General features: G+C 35.9%; 1 protein-coding gene across 1 annotated transcript in view; it reads right to left on the bottom strand.

Moving 5' to 3' along the window:
* The window catches only part of IMPG1 (interphotoreceptor matrix proteoglycan 1), a 124,156-nt gene extending 107,707 nt beyond the window's left edge, over positions 1 to 16,449 (bottom strand). Inside the window, 1 exon segment of the mRNA XM_032410137.1 lies at positions 16,383 to 16,449. Within this exon segment, the coding sequence (XP_032266028.1) occupies positions 16,383 to 16,449 (67 nt within the window).
* Positions 16,450 to 20,247: the final 3,798 nt, after the last annotated feature.

Below are 20,247 nucleotides of genomic sequence, written 5' to 3'. Positions count from 1 at the left end.
CTGGAAGCCGTGATAGTCCACATCATCTCCCTGTCCTGTCAATTGTTTTCCTTCCTATACCAGAGTTGGCCTCCAGTTGTAGGCTGCTTATGAAGTTTCCATTTCATGGCTCAGCTTTGCCCATGAATCAGTCTCTTTCTTGGTTATATATTCAAGTGGATCCTTACCATCCTGTTTGGACCACTCCTCACTAAACTCTCTTCTAGAGAGATATTTTCCAGCCATCTAACCCTGCAGCCTCACAATATAGGATTACTGTACACATACTGTGACAATAAAACAGACAACAGGAAAAGGAGGAATGGAGCTTTTATGGCAGCATTGTTATGAAAGCAACAGTCACTGGTACAAGCACTTAGAGAACCCATTATGTTTCCTAAGGGAAAAGGCCTGCAATTCCTTAATGAATGAATTAACGGAAGTAGAGAGAAAAGTTACTGGAATTCCTATAGAACAAAAATCTCCATTTGAAGAACAAAATTCCACAGAGAGAAAGTAGATAACATTTCAGGATCAAATCAATGACTGGAAATTTTTAAAAATAATAATTTAATCTTGTATAAACTTTCTGACCTTACCAAAAATGAGTGAGGGGTTGTGGCCTTTATGCAAATGCTCCACTTCTTTCTGGTCAATTTTATCCCTGTCCACCCCCTACCTTAGTAGAAATGCTCAATTACACACCTGAGAAATTTTTCCAAAGAGCAAGGACAACTAAATGTACATTGTGCTTAACATACCTGGCTATGCCTCAAAACTTATGCAGATATATTGAATACCTTGTTTAATGTTTTTCCAGAAAATTGCATGGATTTTAAGCATACTGTTTTCTACATGATCAAGGGAGAAACACAGGAGCTTCTACACCTTGCTTTCTCACTTCTCTTCCTATATGTGTTCCCATTAAATTTCTACAGTGCCACCCCTAGTGAAAATGTGTTGGAATAAATGATAGAGAAGATAATCATGGAAATGTCCAGTGATTTTCTTTAATGAAATATGAAGTGAATAAACTCTTTGTATAGTCAGCATACAGACCGATTGTCAATGATGCATGAGTTTCTCTCTCTGAAGCTTTTGAAACTTGGATGCCATTGCAGCCTTCCTTACCTCCCAAATACACTTGTTCAGCAACATCTCACTCTATGAGAATGACAATTAGTGGTCCCTTGTCTCAACGAATTAGAGCAGTTGCATTATCTTTTTCTCATTGCAAAATCAGGTTTAGCCATTATACTTGACATGTCAGAACAAAAAGGGCTAAAACCTTGGAAAACCATTATAAGAAATAAAGATTGCTAATTCCGATTTTCTTTTTTTTTAATTTTTAAAAGATTTTATTTATTTATTTGAGAGAAAGAGAGGAGGATAACATGAGCAGGGGGTGGGTAGGGGCACAGGGAGATGGAGAAGCAGACTCCCCGCTGAGCAGGGAGCCCAACATGGGGCTCAATCCCAGGACCCCGAGATCATGACCTGAGCCGAAGGCAGATGCTTAACTGACTGAGCCACCTAGGCACCCTAATTTCTATTTTCTAGTCTCTCTTTGTATACATAAGTATTGAGCCCCTCTTCCACCTCATTGCACTGAAAAAACAAAAACAAAAAAAACCTAAACCTATAGGTGAGGTACTGATCTCACCTGAGAAATTTTGTTGAGGTGCAAAATTGCACTTCTTGTTGAGGGCACATGCAGCTTGGTGAGTGGGCAGGAACAGAAGTTGAGGACAGAAGTAAGCAAGAGAGAAGGGGTTGTCTCTTTTGTGTCCAGAGGGGGGTGACCTCTGAACAGGTGGCGTCATGAGCTTTTCAGGTCTGGTGTCAGGAGTGTAGAGGCAGGGGTCCAGCAGGGCCGTGTCCTCAACTATATTTGGAACAGAAATGCGTGCTAATTCGTCCACCCCTTCATGGGGAGAGAGAGGAGGGCATATGGAGAAGGGGAGGACTGTCAAAGCTGACTGACCTCTCTGTCCTGGGAGAGGAGAGAAACACAACGGAAGTACTTGCCATAGGGTGGTGTGAAGGTCTCACACGGCTGCCTTCGTCTAACACGTGGCATCGCCTCATAATGGACCCTGGCTGAGGTCCATGCACAGCCACTGCCAGTTCCAGGGCACTGTTCCTGCTGTAATTCCAGAACCACAGGAATGCTCTTGACTCTCAAGTGTTCTCGAGGTACATGGTATGGGGTCACAGATTGTGGGAAACTACAGGATAAACACATTGCCTCTGCATGGAGTGCTAAATTTACTTGAGAATTTCAGCAGGAAAGTTGAAAATGTTAAGAATTGTAAATGAATTTCATGTGAATACATAAGCAAAATTAGCAAAATCCTTTCTCCCCCAAATAAGCCAGTCTTGAAAGTTCGAAAAGTAGGATATTTCTATAAAAGCTGTGGTTAACTGTAAAGTATATTACTTTGAAAAAATGGTGAGTGGAGCTGGTTCAGTGTTGAGGTCAGGTAAACAGGATGTGAAACTGAGGTGAGAACAGTTATGTTCAAGTTGCTCACCAGCCTAGCTGGGGCTTATTTTTAGGAGCTAAAAAGAAACCCATGTTTTCTCTAGCAACTGGATTTTTAGTCCCCCTCAAATCATGCTGGGTAGGTAGCTACGGTCTCCATTTGCAAGTGGGACCATTAAGTTGCTTTTAATCATCTCATCCTTACATTAACTTAAATCCTATTAACTTTTTTCCTTTCTTCTGCTTCCCAATTTTTAACATATCATGGATACTTTTTTGGCACCAACTCCACAGGTTTCAGAACTCCTTTCAGAGTTTAAATAAACACACAGGTTATGGGTAAGAGAATCCAAATGGAAGATTACCAGTCAATCTGATATGTGGATGACCAGTTGCAATTGTACCTCACAAATGTATGGGACATTACAGTGGAGAGCATTTTTTGAGTGTAGCTTGACACAAATGTTGAATAGCATGGAAAACAAATGGTTATGCTTGAACAGTACCAGGTAATTCATAAGCCAGAGGCAGTCCATGATGAGTCCATGATCTGCTTGGAAGTGGGTGAAGAAGACGAGTGGCAGGAATTCATAGAGATCTACCAAGAGCTTATAGAAAAAAATTCCCCAAAATTCAGGAAAAGGAAACTTTAGAAGCTGGGGGTGCACTAAGAAAATATCATGGTATAAGAATGTGGATTTGTTTATGGGACACATTAAATGAAATGTGCCAAACACCCACTTTCCTTCTGGTTCCAGCAGTGCTGGGTTGCTGGACAATGGAGCCTCTCTCTCTGTGATTCCAGGGGTGCTACATAGTTGGAACATAGTTCGCTCATTAGATTCTTATGATGCCTAAAGAACTCATATCAGAATTAGCTCTAATTTAGCTCAGCATCTCTATTTTCTAAATCTTATTGCTGCTTGTGATTCTGATATTGCAAACCATGAAAGACACCACTCCTCATTTTTAGTGCTTTCATGCAAACCTGATCTTGGAGTATGTGGGAATTCTGAGTAGAAAAGAATTGCATGTATAGCATTGGTGCATATATTTCCACACACAAGAATATTTTAACTACTAAAGAAGAACAGTGGAGCAGATTAAACAGAAATAGCTGTAAATCTCTGCCTATTAACTTTCTGATGCACAAGGATCTATCACAGTTCATGTAGAGAAGAAAGGTGAACTTCATTTTGAATACCTGTGGGGCTGAAGTTATAGTAAGATAGTCCTGCCTTTCTGAGTCACTTGCTGAACTTGGGCAGATAATCTCTCTATGTGTCGTATTTCTAACCTAAAAAGGGTATAACAGTAATTCCAACACCATAGTTTTGGATTAAGGCTTGCATTTTATAGTTTTGTTTTGTTTTGAAGACCAAATGACAAAATGTCAAGAGTTTTGCAGAAGGCCTGGAACACTGTTAACTATTATTATGATCTGGTACCATTTTATTCTGAGGTTTAAGGCTAGGAACAAGATAGGAATAGACTCACCTGACTTAGCAAATAAAATATCAGACACCCAGGCAAATTTGAATTTCAGATAAACAACTAATAATTTTTTTAGTGTAAATATGTACCATGTAATATTTGGAAGACATTAAATGCAAATGGACAAAAATGCTCCTGTTAAAAGACAGAGATTGTCATACTGCATTAAAAAAAATATCCCACTATATGCTGTTTTCAGAGACACATCTAAATGAAAAGATATAGAGAAGTTGAAATTAAAAGGATGGAAAAAAGTTATAATTTGCAAACACTAACCAAAGGAAAGTTGGTGTAGCTATATTAATATCGAATGAAGTCAGAGCTATGCTGGTAAATGTTTAATAACCAGCTCTTGGGGGTAGATGAGAAGATTTGATTTGTAGCATTCACCAATTTCCATGTGTTAATATTCCCCTATGGCTGATTTCAAGCCACTGACTGACATTACCAAACACTAACTTGTGAAGAGATATGTGCAATTGGCTCCTGTAAGTTAGTATGAGTCAGTTCCAGCACACCAGTGGACAAAGTTTCTTATTTGACAGAAGGTATTACAATGAAGATAGTAATATCATAATGATAAAATTTTAAAAGCCATCAGAAAGAGGTAACAAGTTATAATTTTATGTACCTAATGTTACAATTTCAAAATATATAAAGGAAAAGTTGACAGAATAATAATGAAAATTATTGAAAGTTAATGAAATCAATAATAATAGGTGGATTTTAAGAATCTTTCTTGGTAAGTGATAGAAAAAGCAGATAAGCTCAGAAAGACTATAGAAGATTGAAAACATGATTAAACTTGACCTAACAGTCATATGTGGAACATTATAAAATAAAAATATTAAGTATTATAAAATATGTTATATATTTATAATATAAAATATCCCTTCTTTTCAAGCACAGGGAGAACATAAACAAATATTGACTATATATTGAACTATAATGCATGTACATTACGTTCTCAGATCAATAGGGAAGTAAACTAAAAATCAGTTTTAAAAAACAACTGGGAAATCTCCATATATTTGGAAACTAAAAAAAAAAAAATCCTTATAAAAAAATTCATACATCAATGGAGAAATAATGTTGCATATTTTATCACTTGATAAAAATACTACATAATAAACTTGTGGGGTATGGCAACATTAGTATTTGAAAGGCAAATTTATCTCATGAGAATGTTTACTTTAGAAAAAGAAAAAAGCTAAATATTAGTGAGCTAAACATCCATCTCAAGAAGTTAGCAAAAGAAAACAAAATAAACTCAAAGAAAATACAAAAAACCAAAGAGATAAGAGCAGAGATTAAGAAAATTTAAAAGATAATAGCATAGGGTGCCTGGGTGGCTCAGTCATTAAGCGTCTGCCTTCAACTCAGGTCATGATCCCAGGGTCCTGGGATCGAGCCCCACATCGGACTCCCTGCTTGGCAGGAAGCCTGCTTCTCCCTCTCCCACATCCCCTGCTTGTGTTCCCTCTCTCGCTGTGTCTCTCTCTGTCAAATAAATAAAATCTTTAAAAAAAAAAAGGTAATAGCATAAAGAGAAGAAAAAAATATAAAAGCTCCCAATTTTTCCTTTGAAAATACTAATAAAAAACAAAAACCCAAGATTAATCAAGTAAGGAAAAGACACAATCCTGTCAGGATTGAAAAAGGAGGACATCATTACATTTTCTATAGACATGAAAAACATAACAAGAAGATATTATGAATAATGTTTTGCCGATAATTTGGAACTTTATATAAAATGGATAAATTTCTGGAAATATACAAGGTACCAAATATAAAATAACTAATAAAACGAATATAAAAAGAGATAGGAAACCTAATTATTATTATAACCTTTAAAGAAGTTGAGTCAGTAATCAAATATTTTTCCATAAATATCATTCTCTAGCTTTACCAGTGAGTTCTATCAAGCATTAAAAAAGACCAACTTCATTTTTTTTTTTTAAAGATTTTATTTATTTATTTGACAGAGAGAGAGAGACAGCAAGAGAGGGAACACAAGCAGGGGGAGTGGGAGAGGGAGAAGCAAGCCTCCTGCTGAGCAGGGAGCCAGATATGGGACTCGATCCCAGGACCCTGGGATCACGACCTGAGCCGAAGGCAGATGCCCAGGCAGATGCCCAACTTCATTTTCATACAAAGTCTTACAGAACTTGCAAAGGAAAGTATGAGATAAAAAATGGTCCAATCTTGCTTATGAATAAATACTCTGAAATAAAATATTAGCAAATGGAATCTAGCAGTGTGTAAAAAAAGGTTATGATCAAGTTGGATTTATCTCAGGAATGTAGCATTGGTTTAATATTTGAAAACCGATTAAGGTAATTTATTACATTAATGAATTAAAAGAGAAAAACCAGCTAGTAATCTGAATAGATATAGAAGAAATACACAATAAATTTCTATATTTATTAATGATTAAAACTTAGGAATAGAAAGGAACTTTTAAAAAAAACCTCCTATAGAGCATTTACACAAACAAAACAAATGCAAAAATGTAAAACAAACATCATACCTAATGGCAAAGCATGAAAGCATTCCTTTTAAGATTAATAACAAGGTAAGGATGTGTGCAATCACCATTTGTCTTTAATATACTGGATGGCCCATCATGGATAGTAAGAAAATATAAGAAAATAAAAGATACAAAGACACAAAAAAGAAAAACTCAAATTTTCTTTGTTCATGAATGAAAAATTTTTAATTAAGTTAAAAAATTCTTATCTCCAAAGAATTGCTAGTGAATTTTCAGAATTAAGATTGTTCAGCAAAGCTAAGGGATATAAAACCAACTATTTTTCTACCTAGAAAATGTAATAAGAATGCCATTTACATGATCACAATTAATATAAAGTAGCTAGGAATAAATCCAAGATATGTAAGCCCTTGAAAAAAGTAATCATGCAACTTTATCGTAAGGTCCTAATAAAAGGAGAGATACTCCATGCTCTTGGATAGGAAGACTTAACATTACAAAGGTATCAATTCTCTCTGTATTGATCTTCGATTCAACACAATTTCAGTCTCCTTAATAAAGTGTTTTGTAGAACCTGGTAAGCTAATGTTAGAATCTTATTGAAGAGTGGAGGGTCAAGAATAGCTTAGACACTCCTGTAGAAAGTGACCAGAGCCAGGGACACATGGTTATATCAAGATTGTAAGTTTGTAATAATTAAAGCAATGTGGTATTGGCTCAGGGATAATAAAACGGACAAAAACTATGTTCATGACAGGAGGGACATCACAGAGCAGAGAGGAAAGCAGAAACTATCCAGCGAATGGTGCTAAAACAATTGATTATCCATATTTAAAAAAAAAGACATTGCCTTCTACTCTTTATCTCACACGCGCATACACATGCACAATTTTAGTGGCCTAAATATGAAAGGCAAAACTTTACAACTTGTATAAGACAATATAGTGGAATATTTTCATGACTTTAAGCTAAGGAAGGTTTTTTTTAAGTAGGACAGAAAATCCTCACAAACCATGAAGTTAAAAGGATGACAAATTCAACTATGTTAAAATAAAGAATGTCTGCTCATCAGAGGTTACCATTAAAAAAGTAAGAAGACAAACTACAAACTGGAAAAAGGTATCTGAAAGGTACATAACTGCAGACGGACTAATATTCACAACTTTTAAAGAACTGCTCTACATCGGTAAGAAAAGACATACATCCCAATAAAAAAATGGGCAAAATTCTTTAAACATTTTCTAGAAAAGGAAAATTATATGAAAAGATACTGAACCTCATTAATAATGAAGGAAATACAAAATAAAACCACAATGAGATATGATTTCACTACCACCCCCCGCCCTCAAAAAAAAAGTCAGGCAATACCAATATGAAGTGTGTTTGAGGATTTGGAAAGAAAGAAATTCTCACTCAAAATGGCACAAACACTTAGGAAAACAATTTGGTGTCACCTGGTAAAATTGAAAGCACGCATACCTCACGACACAACAATCTCTCTCCTACTTAGAAGAGAGACAGAGAGGGGTGCCTGGGTGGCTCAGTAGATTAAGCGTCTGCCCTTTGGCTCAGGTGGCCCTGGGATTGAGCCCCACGTTGAGCATCTCCCTCTCCCTTTGCTTGCTGCTCCCCCTGCTTGTGCTCTCTCTCTCTGTCAAATAAATCAATAAAATCTTGAAAAAAAAAGAAGAGAGAATCAGATTCCTAGACTCTGGAGAGACTCCTGCCTGCTGTGCACACCAGGGGACACATACAAAAGTGTAACAGCAAAGTCCATGGACAGAATAATGACTACAGGTGGTGTATCCACACTGGGCAACAGTGTCTTAGATGCCTCTCCCGCTCCATCTCAGACCCTCTTAGCCTCACCACTCTCTCAGACCAGCTCTTCAGCTCTTCATAAGCTCTGACCCACTGTAGGAGACACAGCCCACAGCTCTTGGCCTCATAGCTGTTTCATGGTGTCTTTTTCCTTTTGCCCCAGAGTTTTCTGTTGCTGCTGCGGTGTGAGAAGCATCAGGACCCACCCACTGTCCATAAATGTGCACATATCTAGCGTGCAGGAAACTGCAGAGAAGTTAATGTTCTTTGAGGCAAACTTTTGAGATCTCTTATCAATTCTTTTCCATTTACCACCAGGCTCCCACCCTGAAAAAGCACTCCCTAATGAAGAGTAACAGCTAAGCTTTTGTCTCAGGGTCTGCTAAATGCAACAATGTGGATGAATCTCAAAAACATAATGTTGAGCCAAAGAATTAAGTCTTAGGAGAGAACACATACAGCATGATATTATTTATATAAAAATCACAAACAAAACCAAGACATATTATTTAGAGAATACACCTATAACTGGAAACACTAATGACAGGCAATGATGTGATTAACACAAAATTCATGACCATGGCTGCCTTTGGCACAGAGCAAAGAAAGAGGCAGAGACCCTGGCAGAGCAGACAGGGAACTTCTAAGATACCATCAATAGTTTATTATTTACTTTGGGAGATGAGCATTTTATTATTATTCTCTAAATATCACAGATAGGTTTTGTACACTCCTGATGTGTATTTCCCAAGTAAGGAGATCTACAGAAGCAATGCATCTAGCCCAGGGCAGGACTCAAGCAGTCTCTACGAGTGCAGCTGGAAAGGAAGGTGGAGGTCAGATCATGAGGACCCTCAAATGAAATTATTGGACTTGATTCTGAAGGCATGGAGGGGGCTTTGGAAGTTCTGTTCTTTACTGTTTCCCCCCCAAGCAGTGAATGTGGTAAACAATGAATAACAAAGCTAGTTCAAGCTCAAGAAATAGGAGACAGTTCTGAGGTAAGTATTGACAGGATTTGCCACTGACTGACTAGGTCTCATGGGTTTAGGAAATGGAGAAGTCAAAGGTCAGAACCTGAGAGAGGAAACAGTTATGCATTGTCCCAGCCAATGAGGATGAAGAGGCCGAAGCTGGGTTAAAGAAGTACTGTGTGCTGAAGTTGTTAATGCTGTGGTGTGCTGAATGAGGCAGGCTCGCAGGGGCTCTGGGCACCTAAAAGCCGATTGTGCCCAGTCATGTTAGATGTCATGTTGGTAGATTGAAATCAACTGTGGTAGGAGTGTTTACAGTATGGATACTGACAAACACTATGAAGAAGGATTTTTACCCCTTGAAGAGACTGTTGCTAAACATTTATTAGCATACCATTTGATAGGATCTGGTGACAATTTGGATATGAAGAGGAGGTTCTTACATGATACCAAAATTCCTGACTTTAGAGATAGAAGATGACAGCCTTCTGAAATGGACAGAAGCAGAGTGAATCATGCCAGAAAAGGGGGTGGGTGCTGATGATATAACTGAGAACAAGATGGACATGGTCCCTGCCCTCATGAAGCATTTAATCGATTTTTAACAGTGTGCATTAGAATGCTTGGTGTAGCTTTTTAAAAATACATATTCCTGTAACCTATCTATGCCCTAATTTTGTAGAATGGTTAAAAAAAAAACAAAACAACATAATGGAGGGAACAATTACACAAACCACTCTATCAACCCTATTAAATAATGAGACCACTCCCTCCAAACTACAAATATATTTATGATAAAATGTTTACTAAAGAAAGGAAGATTAAAACAAACCCCCTGGTGGCTCATAATATAATGAACCGTATATCACATCTTTCCAGAAGGGCAATAAATCATGCTTCTCAAACCTGGCTGCAAATAGATTGCCTGAATAGCTTTAACAATTATTCTAGCTTGGGTCCCACCCAGACAAATTAAATCAGAATCTTCAAAGCTGGAGCCCCAGCACTGGTGTTTTTACCAATGTTGACAAATGTTGCATTAAATTTTTTAGGCCAGGAAAATGAAATCAATGGAAAAGGAGACTGGCAGAGTAAAGTTGCAGGCGAATTGGTTGTAAATGGAGTTAAAGTCATAGGTAGATAGAAATAACATTAGCAAAAATATGAAATATTTTTATTCCCTCTGAAACAACAGAACATGAGAAGAGTTTGGATATAGATTGAGAGAAAGTTTGAAGTAGAAAAAAAGAGGTCAAATGAAATCAGATGACTTCAATCTTTTCAGTATGTAGGAGGAAGTGGTACCAGAAATGGAAGTCATCATAGTCCTCTTAGTATCTACTATTTATCAAGCAATTTTATAATAGGTGCCTCACAAAGTGCTTCATAAACATTATTTCACTTATCTTCATCACACCATATGGGGAAGACACTGATACTATTATTCCCAATTTATAGATAAGAAACCATAAGTTGGAGATACATATGAGATTGAGCAATTTGCCAAGGTCACATAAGTAGTGACAGAGCTGTTCTGTACAACTGTGTTCTGTGTTGAATGCGGTCCTGTGAAAGCCTTAAATCCTTCCTCTTAACTGCGCCATTATGTGAATGAGGAAGAATCAGGCTGCTGGCTTGAGGAGAGAGAGGAGGTTTGGAAATTGGACTAGGGGATTAAGTCAGGGAATCAGAGATGACTAGGACTGTGGAATAGCTTGGAGGGCCCAACTAAGGTTATCGTGCATGAATTTGTTTCATGTAAGCACTTTATTTTGGATTCTCTAATAACACTTGGCAGCTCAGAAATGAGAGTGGAAAAAGGGAAAGCTAAGTTTACCCAGAGTGAGATTAACCATGCAAATGGGGCAGAAGGTCAAGGAGTAAGGTTTATATTGTACTATCAAGACAAGTGTTGAGAAAGGCCAGGGAGTGGTCTCCAGCACCTAGGATTAATGTGTAGGACACTGAGGCCTAGATGGGCTATACAAGTGGAGAAACTGGGAGAGGCTGAGGGACTGGGATGTTTTGATGAGACTAAAACTCAGATTCTATAAAAGGAAGAAAGAGAAATTATTAGAAAGGGATATTTCAGAATTGTTGATCTCTAGAGTCTGAAAATATTGCAAACCTGGTGGTTAAATTTCAGGGTTTTGATGGGGAAGTACCTTTGGTTTCAGAAGAGACTTTCTGAATGTGTCAAATCACATCCATTAGGCCAAGTTCTGCCTTTAAATACATAACATAATCGTAAATAAGCCACTTACTGCTAAACTTAGACTTTAATGGTGGGCATTTAAAAGGATACCATGAACAAATGACTCTATTTCATTAAGGAGTTCAAAATGTCACACTTTTTTTCTTAATGAGTAATATAACTCCTAAAATTATGCCTTCATTTTTAGGGTAGAGCTGAATGATATGGCCTATGATCTCTCCTGTGTTCAGTCATGCAGATAATCATGCAACAGAAATGGCCCAGAACCAGCAATCATCTGGTGTTAGCAGAGGAAAGTGGCTTTTGAATTAATAGTAAAAGCCATATTAATTTCACTCATCATATTATATTAGACTGATTAATAGACTAAGCAGGTGTAAGATAGGGCTGGATACAGCTCACATACCAGTTTTGGTTCTAATCTTCTCATCCCAAATGATTTTAGGAGTGTTACGTAGTATTCTCTGCCCTGGGTTCCTGAACAGAAATGAGCAGATTGTCTACCAGCCACTGAAATCTTAAGAAGAGTAATTAAAATGTGCTTGAGTTTTTATAAAAAAATAAGATATTTAAGCTAAAGGATTGTTAATATGATTGCTACCTACAAAGTGTTTTGATCAGGTCTGAACTGACTACAATGGGTTGGTAATAGTGCCCTTGGGTTTCACAGTTGGGCTTAATTAAATGTAACTTTTGTTTCTTCATAAATGAAGCAGGGACCTTAAGACAGACAAATTAGCCCTACATACGTTATTTCTATATGAAGTTAAAGTATTTCTGAAGTGGAAACTTCTCATTAGTTTCAAGGTCCTGAATTTTCTCCACAAAATTTCTTTTGGTGGTTTCCTTTAATCCTTCCCTTTGGGGAGCAATTATGAAAATAGATGTTGGTTGCAGTGAGTGAGGGGACTAAAGATGGCTGAATGAAGAAAACCAAGTTGGAATGAATTAAGATGACTTTACAGAGGCACATAGAAAGACATTGTTTCCTCAAATGACTGAATGTCAATGGGAGAACATTTATCTTCTGAATACAACCATATGCTTAGAAGCATTTATCACTGTTCTGTAGCTCCTTCTTATTCTTCCCACATTCACTGTGGCCAGAAGAGATGTAGAGCAGTGAGAGTACATTCTCAGTAAATAATTATAGCGATGCATGCTGTAGTTCACACTTGACAGTGGCATTTCCATATATGAATTACCATGGCTATGCCAGTCAACCATATCAACTCTTTATAGGGTAAGCTTTGGCATGCCGATTGCCTTGGTCCAGAGCACCTTTCTTCCTTATTAAAATGGTTCCATCAGACTTGGTGCTCTTGATTTGTGAGGTTGAAATCCCAGTGATACTGTCTCTTACTCTCACACAGTGATCTCAGACCCAATGGTTGCTAAAAACTGTCCACTTTGGAAGGCTAAAATTCACATGGTAGTCAGAGACTTTCCTTCCTTTCAACAAGCTGCTTTGTGGTATTCCAAAGACTGGTATAACCAATTCCCTCCCACAACTGCGTTAAGTGTCTTTCATACCCTGAACTAAGAAGCAGCAGTGTGGATGGAGACCTCAGTTACTCTGCAGTCAGATACTTCACAATATAGCAATGATGTCAGAACTTTTACTGTGGTCATTACCAAATACATGCTGAATTATCATAATATAAACCTAGAGACCATTGTAAAAAAAACCAAAAAACCTTTGTTGCCTTAGATGGATTATTTTAAAACAGCATAAAATCTGCTGTGAACATGACTGTGGTAACAAAGGTATACAGGATCTGAATTTCCAGAGATGATTAGCATGCAAATACAGTGGATATTTAAGGTGGCTGCCCACTCACGACTGATAGAATGTGGCCAAGAAAGCAGGTCATGTCAGCGCTGCCAAATGAATTCACACATGTAATAGTCCTTTAAGTGTGATCATCGATATAGGCAGAGAGGGGCCACAAGGCAGAAACTGCTTTTTATTTTTAAAGTATTTCATCTAACAAATGGTTTCAGGTTTGCTGCCAGAGTTTGCTCAGTTGAACACAAAGCGTCTTTAATTTACACAGCTTCGATTATAAGGCCATCTTCTCAGATATAATTGAACAGAAAGTCTGCCTTGAACCTTTTGAATTACACTGTTCTGAGACTATAGCAGAGATGAACAAAGTACAGGAGCTGCAAAGTTAATGTGACTGTCATTGGGCAGCTATCTCAGGTCTAAAAATGAATCCATGTTTTCTGTTAATGGAGCCACAGTGAGGGAAAATACCTTCCTGGGTAATTTTATGAAAGGAGAACATATCCCAGTAGTAAAGGCTTAACAAAAAGTAGAGTGTTTTCAAATGCAAATTTTCTGACATTTTTCAGCTACAAAAATAATTACCATACCTTGGTGACTTTAACTTAGTTAAAGGTTTCATTTAGTATATAACCAACTGTAATGCAAAAGGCACATACTCTGATAAACATTATTTCCATTTTAGGACTTGCCAAGGGTAGATTTTTTCTCTTCTCTTTCTCCACATATTGGAATGTCATAAGCAATTAGATGAAATTATTTATGGGAAATGAAAAGGTAAAAGCATAAAGCAGTGCTGTGCACATCAGATGCAACTGGCATCTCCACTATGAATATGGTATCTTAATGAAGTGATTGTTCTTCGAAATTATCAAACTGTCCTGCTGTGTAAACGGTTTTATTTAATAAATGTTTTGAAACCAAAACCGTTTCATTTTTATGTATCAATGGGAAAACTACATTAAGAATTGCAAAGCTTAAAAGAAAACTTTTAAAGTATTGGCATATATTTGAGTCTCTTAGTATCCTGTGTCTAGCACAGTATTGGGTAGCCGGTAAACACTGTGGAATTGAATTGGGAAAAGTCACCTTAAGGCATAGGAAAACTTTTGAGAAGCAATTTGGCAAATATGAATCAAATACTATAAAACTGTTTATGCTGCTTTGATCCAATAATTTTACTTTAGTGAACTTACGCTAAGAATCTTAAATACTAAGAAAGGCTATACATAAGGATGTTTATTGCAATGTTATTCATAATAACAATATAATTAGGAACAACTATTTCTCTTTTGTTCAGTATTATGAAAGCAAATCATGACATATCCACTGAAAGGAACATTATGCAGCCAAAAAATGATACTTGTCAAAATGCAATGTAGAACATTCATCTAATGTAACAGAGGTGCAAAAAGCCTGATACAAAATTGTGTGGTAGAACTGCAATCATGTAAAAATTAAATAAGCATACATAGAAAAAAGACAGAGGAAACATATGAAGGTGCTAGCATAGATTGTGTTTGGATGGAAGTGTAATTTTTTTCATATCTTTTAAATAATCTATAATTTTTAAAAAAGAAACTCTTGAATTTGTACACTCAGTTGTTATACTTAACAGCTGGTTGTATTAAATTGAATTCTTCTCACTCCCCAAACTGTTTTTTATGTAAATACACTCATGATGGTTAATTAGTCACAAACGGGAAAGCAGTCTGGCTAAAGTACATAAACTCTAATTAATGTAGACCTCAGTAATTGGAGATTAACAGAGTTTCGCAGATCTGAGATTCTTACAGAATAAAAATTCCTTGACAAGTAAAATATTAGGATGTTTTATTACGCAGTCAATCCTACTTGGTTTGTCGAAATTGGCATATAACAAATTATAGTTTTTGGTGAGGTTGTTTAATTTAACTTTCTGTAAGTGATTATTCTATTTGTAATTGTAAAGGTTGATATATAATGTATGAAAATAGCAAAAATATTTAAATAAGTTAACACAATTATTTAAACAACAACAACAACAAACCCAAAGCTGATTTGCCTGGTCAAGTATATGAAATAGTATGTTTGCTCCAGCAGAGTAAGCTCAAAATACACGGGAATCCCATGATTTGTTTCTAATTAAAATGTTTTTATAAACGTAAAGGTAAGTAAACTTTTGCTTCACCCACTATCACGAATATGTTGAAAAACATAAAAGGAATTTTTACATAATCTTTTCTAGATGTTTTTTTCTCCCTCTAAATGCAACCACTAAAAAGTTAATAACGGCGGCATCAGTTATTTTGGGACTTAAAAATGCAACAACTCTTTGTTTTACTTACTCTGGACATTTTCAAACCAATACTTCAATTAAAATATTAATTGTCTGAAGCTATGTCATCCTTATGGAAGAACCAAACATTATTGGTTTCAAATGTCTTAAAAAGCCTGAATATGTTATAATGACTGGGTTTATTCTTAAACAAACAAACAAACAAACAAAAATAGTAAAGCTTTCTTCAACAGGTTTTAAAAAAATAAGATTATTTTTCTTAAATATGCCTAATTAGTTGCTTGCTTTAATTTTATTTGAAGATTTGCCATAAGAAAATTCACTGCCTCATTCTTTTATCATACAACTTTTGAGTTTGTCATCATGAACTCTGAAGACAAAGCCCACTTGCTATTTTTTAAGGAAAAGCAACTCATGATTTAACTATGAGAAAGTAAGAAATATATTTTTTGTCTGATCATAAATAGCTTAAAACACTAGCTTCAAAAAATATTAGCTTCAATTTTTAGATTTTGTCAATTTTGAGAGAGAAATGGAATGGTTTCATGGATCACTATTGTTATTGATATTAGTAATATGAATTTGTATTCGATGTTTTATAAAAGCAAAAAGGATGCATTCATCTCTATTTTGTTAACATAAATTGCACTTAAAATTATGTAGCGAATAAATATTCAATCAAGTGAAAATCATTTCTGACAATCATTCAATCAATTAATCAATATAATTCAGGGCCTACCATATACTATCCCTCTGAGACACAGTGGTGACCTTGTTCATTTTGAATGTACACTTCTGCAAATAGATTTTATAGATAAGCAAATTTTAAAAATAAACAAATATTTAAATAACTTACCTTTGATTCCTTGAACTTGGAGAAAAATCCAAAAAACAAAAATAGCCCTTCTAGTTTCCAAATACATTCTGGCTTTTGTGCATTGGTAATTCTGATAACAATCACAGAACAGTTCCAAATCTCATTTAAAAAAATAAAATGACAGAAATATGAAAAATAATTAAATATTGATGCCAGCCGAGTGAGAATAACCTTCTTGGTTTACCTCTATAAGGGTGCTAATTTATGAAGAACATGAAGCAGTGTCTGTTTCTGGAATAATCTGCTTATCTTCCCCTCAGGTATAATCTCTGCTTAAGGGCCAGCTGGAGGAACCTTTATCTCATTAACCTTCTGGAGGAGCATCTGTCAGCCTAGCTCCAGGACCCTGAATGCCATTATAAACAAGTGTCCACAGGCAGAAGAAATGCTTTTTTCTTAGTTATTCACCTGTTACAGTGACATAGAGAGCCAGGGGAAGTCTTGCCAAATGCAGAAGGCTGACAGTTAGGGTCAAATGTTTTCCAAAATGACATGCTCAAGGAACATCCATTGAAAGAGCTTAATTGCTATCCCTGGAAGTATGTAGTTTTTCACTACATGTTAGTCTCCAGAGACAGCAAAGCTCTCTCCATTCTCATAGAAATGCACTGCTTTGTAAATAGCTTTCTTTCTGGCCATTACATGCAGATAACTTTTTTGGTTTTTATTTTTTATTATTTTATTTTATTTATTTATTTGAGAGAGAGAGCCTGAGTGAGAGAGCACGCAAAAGAGCACAAGCAGGGAGAGCAGCAGGCAGAGGGAGAGGGAGAAGCAGGCCTCCTGCCAAGCAGAGAGCCGGATGTGGGGCTCGATCCCAGGACCCTGGGATCATGACCTGAGCCGAAGGCAGACGCTTAACGACTGAGCCACCCAGGCGCCCCTTGAATTTTTATATACATTTCAGGGTCATATTGTCAAGTTCCACAAAAAAGTTTGCTAGGATTTGTAAATAGGTGGTGGGGATTAAGGAGTGCACTTGTGATGAGCACTGGGTGTTGTATGGAAGTGCTGAATCGCTATACTGCACACCTGAAACTAATGTTACACTGTACATTAATTGGAATTTAAATAAAAACTTGAAAAAAGAAGAAATTACATTGGACTACAGATACATCAATTTGGGGAAACTGACATCTTTACCATACTGAATTTTCTAATTCATGAACATGATTTGTCCATTTATTTATTTAGGTTTCTTTAATTTTGTCTTACATATATTTGATTTTTTTCTAAGTATTTGATATTCTTATTTTATTGTAAGAAGTATTAAATTTTATTTTCCAATTGATTATTGCCAGGATATAAAAACATGATTGATTTTTGTATATTGATCCTCTGTGCAGTGATCTTGAGAAATAAATTAATTATAATGATTTATGCATTTATTCTTTGCAATTTCCTATATATACTTTTGTCATCTATAAATAATAAGTTTTTTCTTCTTTTCGTATTCATTCTTATACATTTTCTTCCTTTTCCTTGCTTTTCTGCACTGGTTGGACCTCTAATAAAGTGTTGAATAAGATGGTGATGGCAGGTATGTCTGTTTTTCTGGTTCCAAAAAGAAAACTTCCATTTTATCATTCAGAAAGATGTTTGTAATAGGCAAGTGTTTAGATAACCTATTATGGAATAAGGAAATTTCCTTCTTCCTAGATTGTGAAGATTTTTTTTTTTTTTTAAAGATTTTATTTATTTATTTGAGAGAGAGAATGAGAGACAGAGAGCATGAGAGGGGGGAGGGTCAGAGGGAGAAGCAGGCTCCCTGCCGAGCAGGGAGCCCGATGTGGGACTCGATCCCGGGACTCCAGGATCATGACCTGAGCCGAAGGCAGTCGCTTAACCAACTGAGCCACCCAGGCGCCCAAGATTTTTTTTTTTTAATAATGAATGGCTATTGAATATTATTACTTGATTTGTATATCTTTTGAAATTATCATAGATTTTTCCTCTTTATCTCTTAATGGGTAAAGTACATTTATTTTTCTAATGCTAAACCAACCCTACCTTCTTAGAATAAGACTATGTTGGTTATAATGTTAGTGTTCTATATATATTGCTGGATTCAATTTGCTTTTTTAGTCCCTTAAACATCTATGTTCATGAGTAAAATTGCCTACAATATTGCTATAATATACTAGTAGATCATTCTCATAAAAGGAGTTGAAGAGTGTTAATTCTCTAGTCTATGAATAGTTTTATGTCATATTAGTAATAAGCCTTACATTTCACCAGTAACGCTTAGAATTTTCTTTGTGATAGGATTTTAAATTTTGGATTCATTTTATTTATTTATTTATTTATTTATTTATTTATTTATTTGAGAGAGACAGGCAGAGAGTAGCACAAGCAGGGGGAGGTTTAGAGGGAGACGCAGATTCCCCGCTGAGCCGGGAACCTGATGCAGACTCCATCCCAGGACCCTGGGATCATGACCTGAGCCAATGGCAGACGCTTAACTGGCTGAGCCACCCTCATTTTATTTTATTTTTTTAACGTATTTTATTTTCTTTTTTTTTAACTCCAAGCTTTATGGAGACACAATTGACATATAGTAATGTTTAAGTTATACAATAAGTTTAAGGTATACAATGTGACGATTTGATATTCGTATAATATTGAGAAGTGATTACCACAATAAGGTTAACTAACACATCCACCACTTCACCTAGTTACCATTTTGTTTGTGTTTGTGTGTGTGTGTGTGGTAAAAAGATTTCAAGATTTACTTTCTTAGTAACTTTCATGTACATACTACAGTATTGTTAACTGTTGTCATCATGCTGTACATTATGCCCCTAGAATTTATTCATCTTGTAACTGGAAGTTTTTACTCTTTGATTGCCAATTTCTCACCACCTTCTGCCTTCCCCACTGGCCTATTTCTACTTTTTCTATGACTTTCGTTTTTTAGATTCCACATATAAGTGAGACAATACAGTATTTTTTTTTCTGTCTTATTTCACTTAGCATTATGCCCTCATGGTCCATCCATGTTGTCACAAATGTCAGGATTTCCTTATATTTTATGGTTGAATAATACTCTACTGTATGTGTATTTATAGTGTATGTATATCTATCACATTATATCACATTGTGAATAATGTGGCATTGAACATGGAGGTGCAGATATCTCTTGACATAGTGATTTCTTTTCCTTCATATATATGCCCAGAAGTGGAATTGCTGGTTCATATGGTAGTCCTATTTTTATTGTTTTGAGGACTCTCCATATTGTTTTCCATAATGGCTGTTCCAATTTACAATCCCACCAAAAGTGCACAAGGGTTCCCTTTTCTCAATCTCCTCACCAGTATTTGTTATTTCTTGTCTTTTTGATCATAGTGATTCCAACAGACATGAAGTGATAGCTCATGGTGATCAGATTTGCATTTTGATTTGATTTCATGATTAGTGATACTGAACATATTTTCATGTACCTGTTGGCATTTGTATGTCTTCTTTGGAAAAATATCTATTCAAGTCTTTTGCCCATTTTTAAATTGGATTATCTTTTTTTGCTGTTGAGTTGTATGAGTTCTTTATATATTTCACATATTAATCCCTTATTAGATGTTAGATTTACAAATACTTTCTCCTATTCCATAGGCTGACTTTTCATTTTTGTTGATCATTTCCTTTGCTGTGCAAAAGCATTTTAGTTTGATATAATCCCACTTTTTAGTTTTTTATTTTGTTGCTTGTGTTTTAGGTGTTATATCTAAAAATCAGTGCCAATACCCATGTCAAGGAGATTTTTTCCCTGCTTTCTTTTGTAATTTTATAATTTCAGGTCTTACCTGTAAGTCTTCAATCTATTTCAAGTTAACTTTTGTAAGTG

This window comes from Phoca vitulina, unplaced genomic scaffold (genome assembly GCF_004348235.1).
Source record: "Phoca vitulina isolate PV1807 unplaced genomic scaffold, GSC_HSeal_1.0 scaffold11, whole genome shotgun sequence".
Taxonomy (NCBI): Eukaryota; Metazoa; Chordata; class Mammalia; order Carnivora; family Phocidae; genus Phoca; species Phoca vitulina.
The sequence above is the reverse complement of the archived record's forward strand: the minus strand, read 5'-3'. Positions and strand labels throughout refer to the sequence as shown.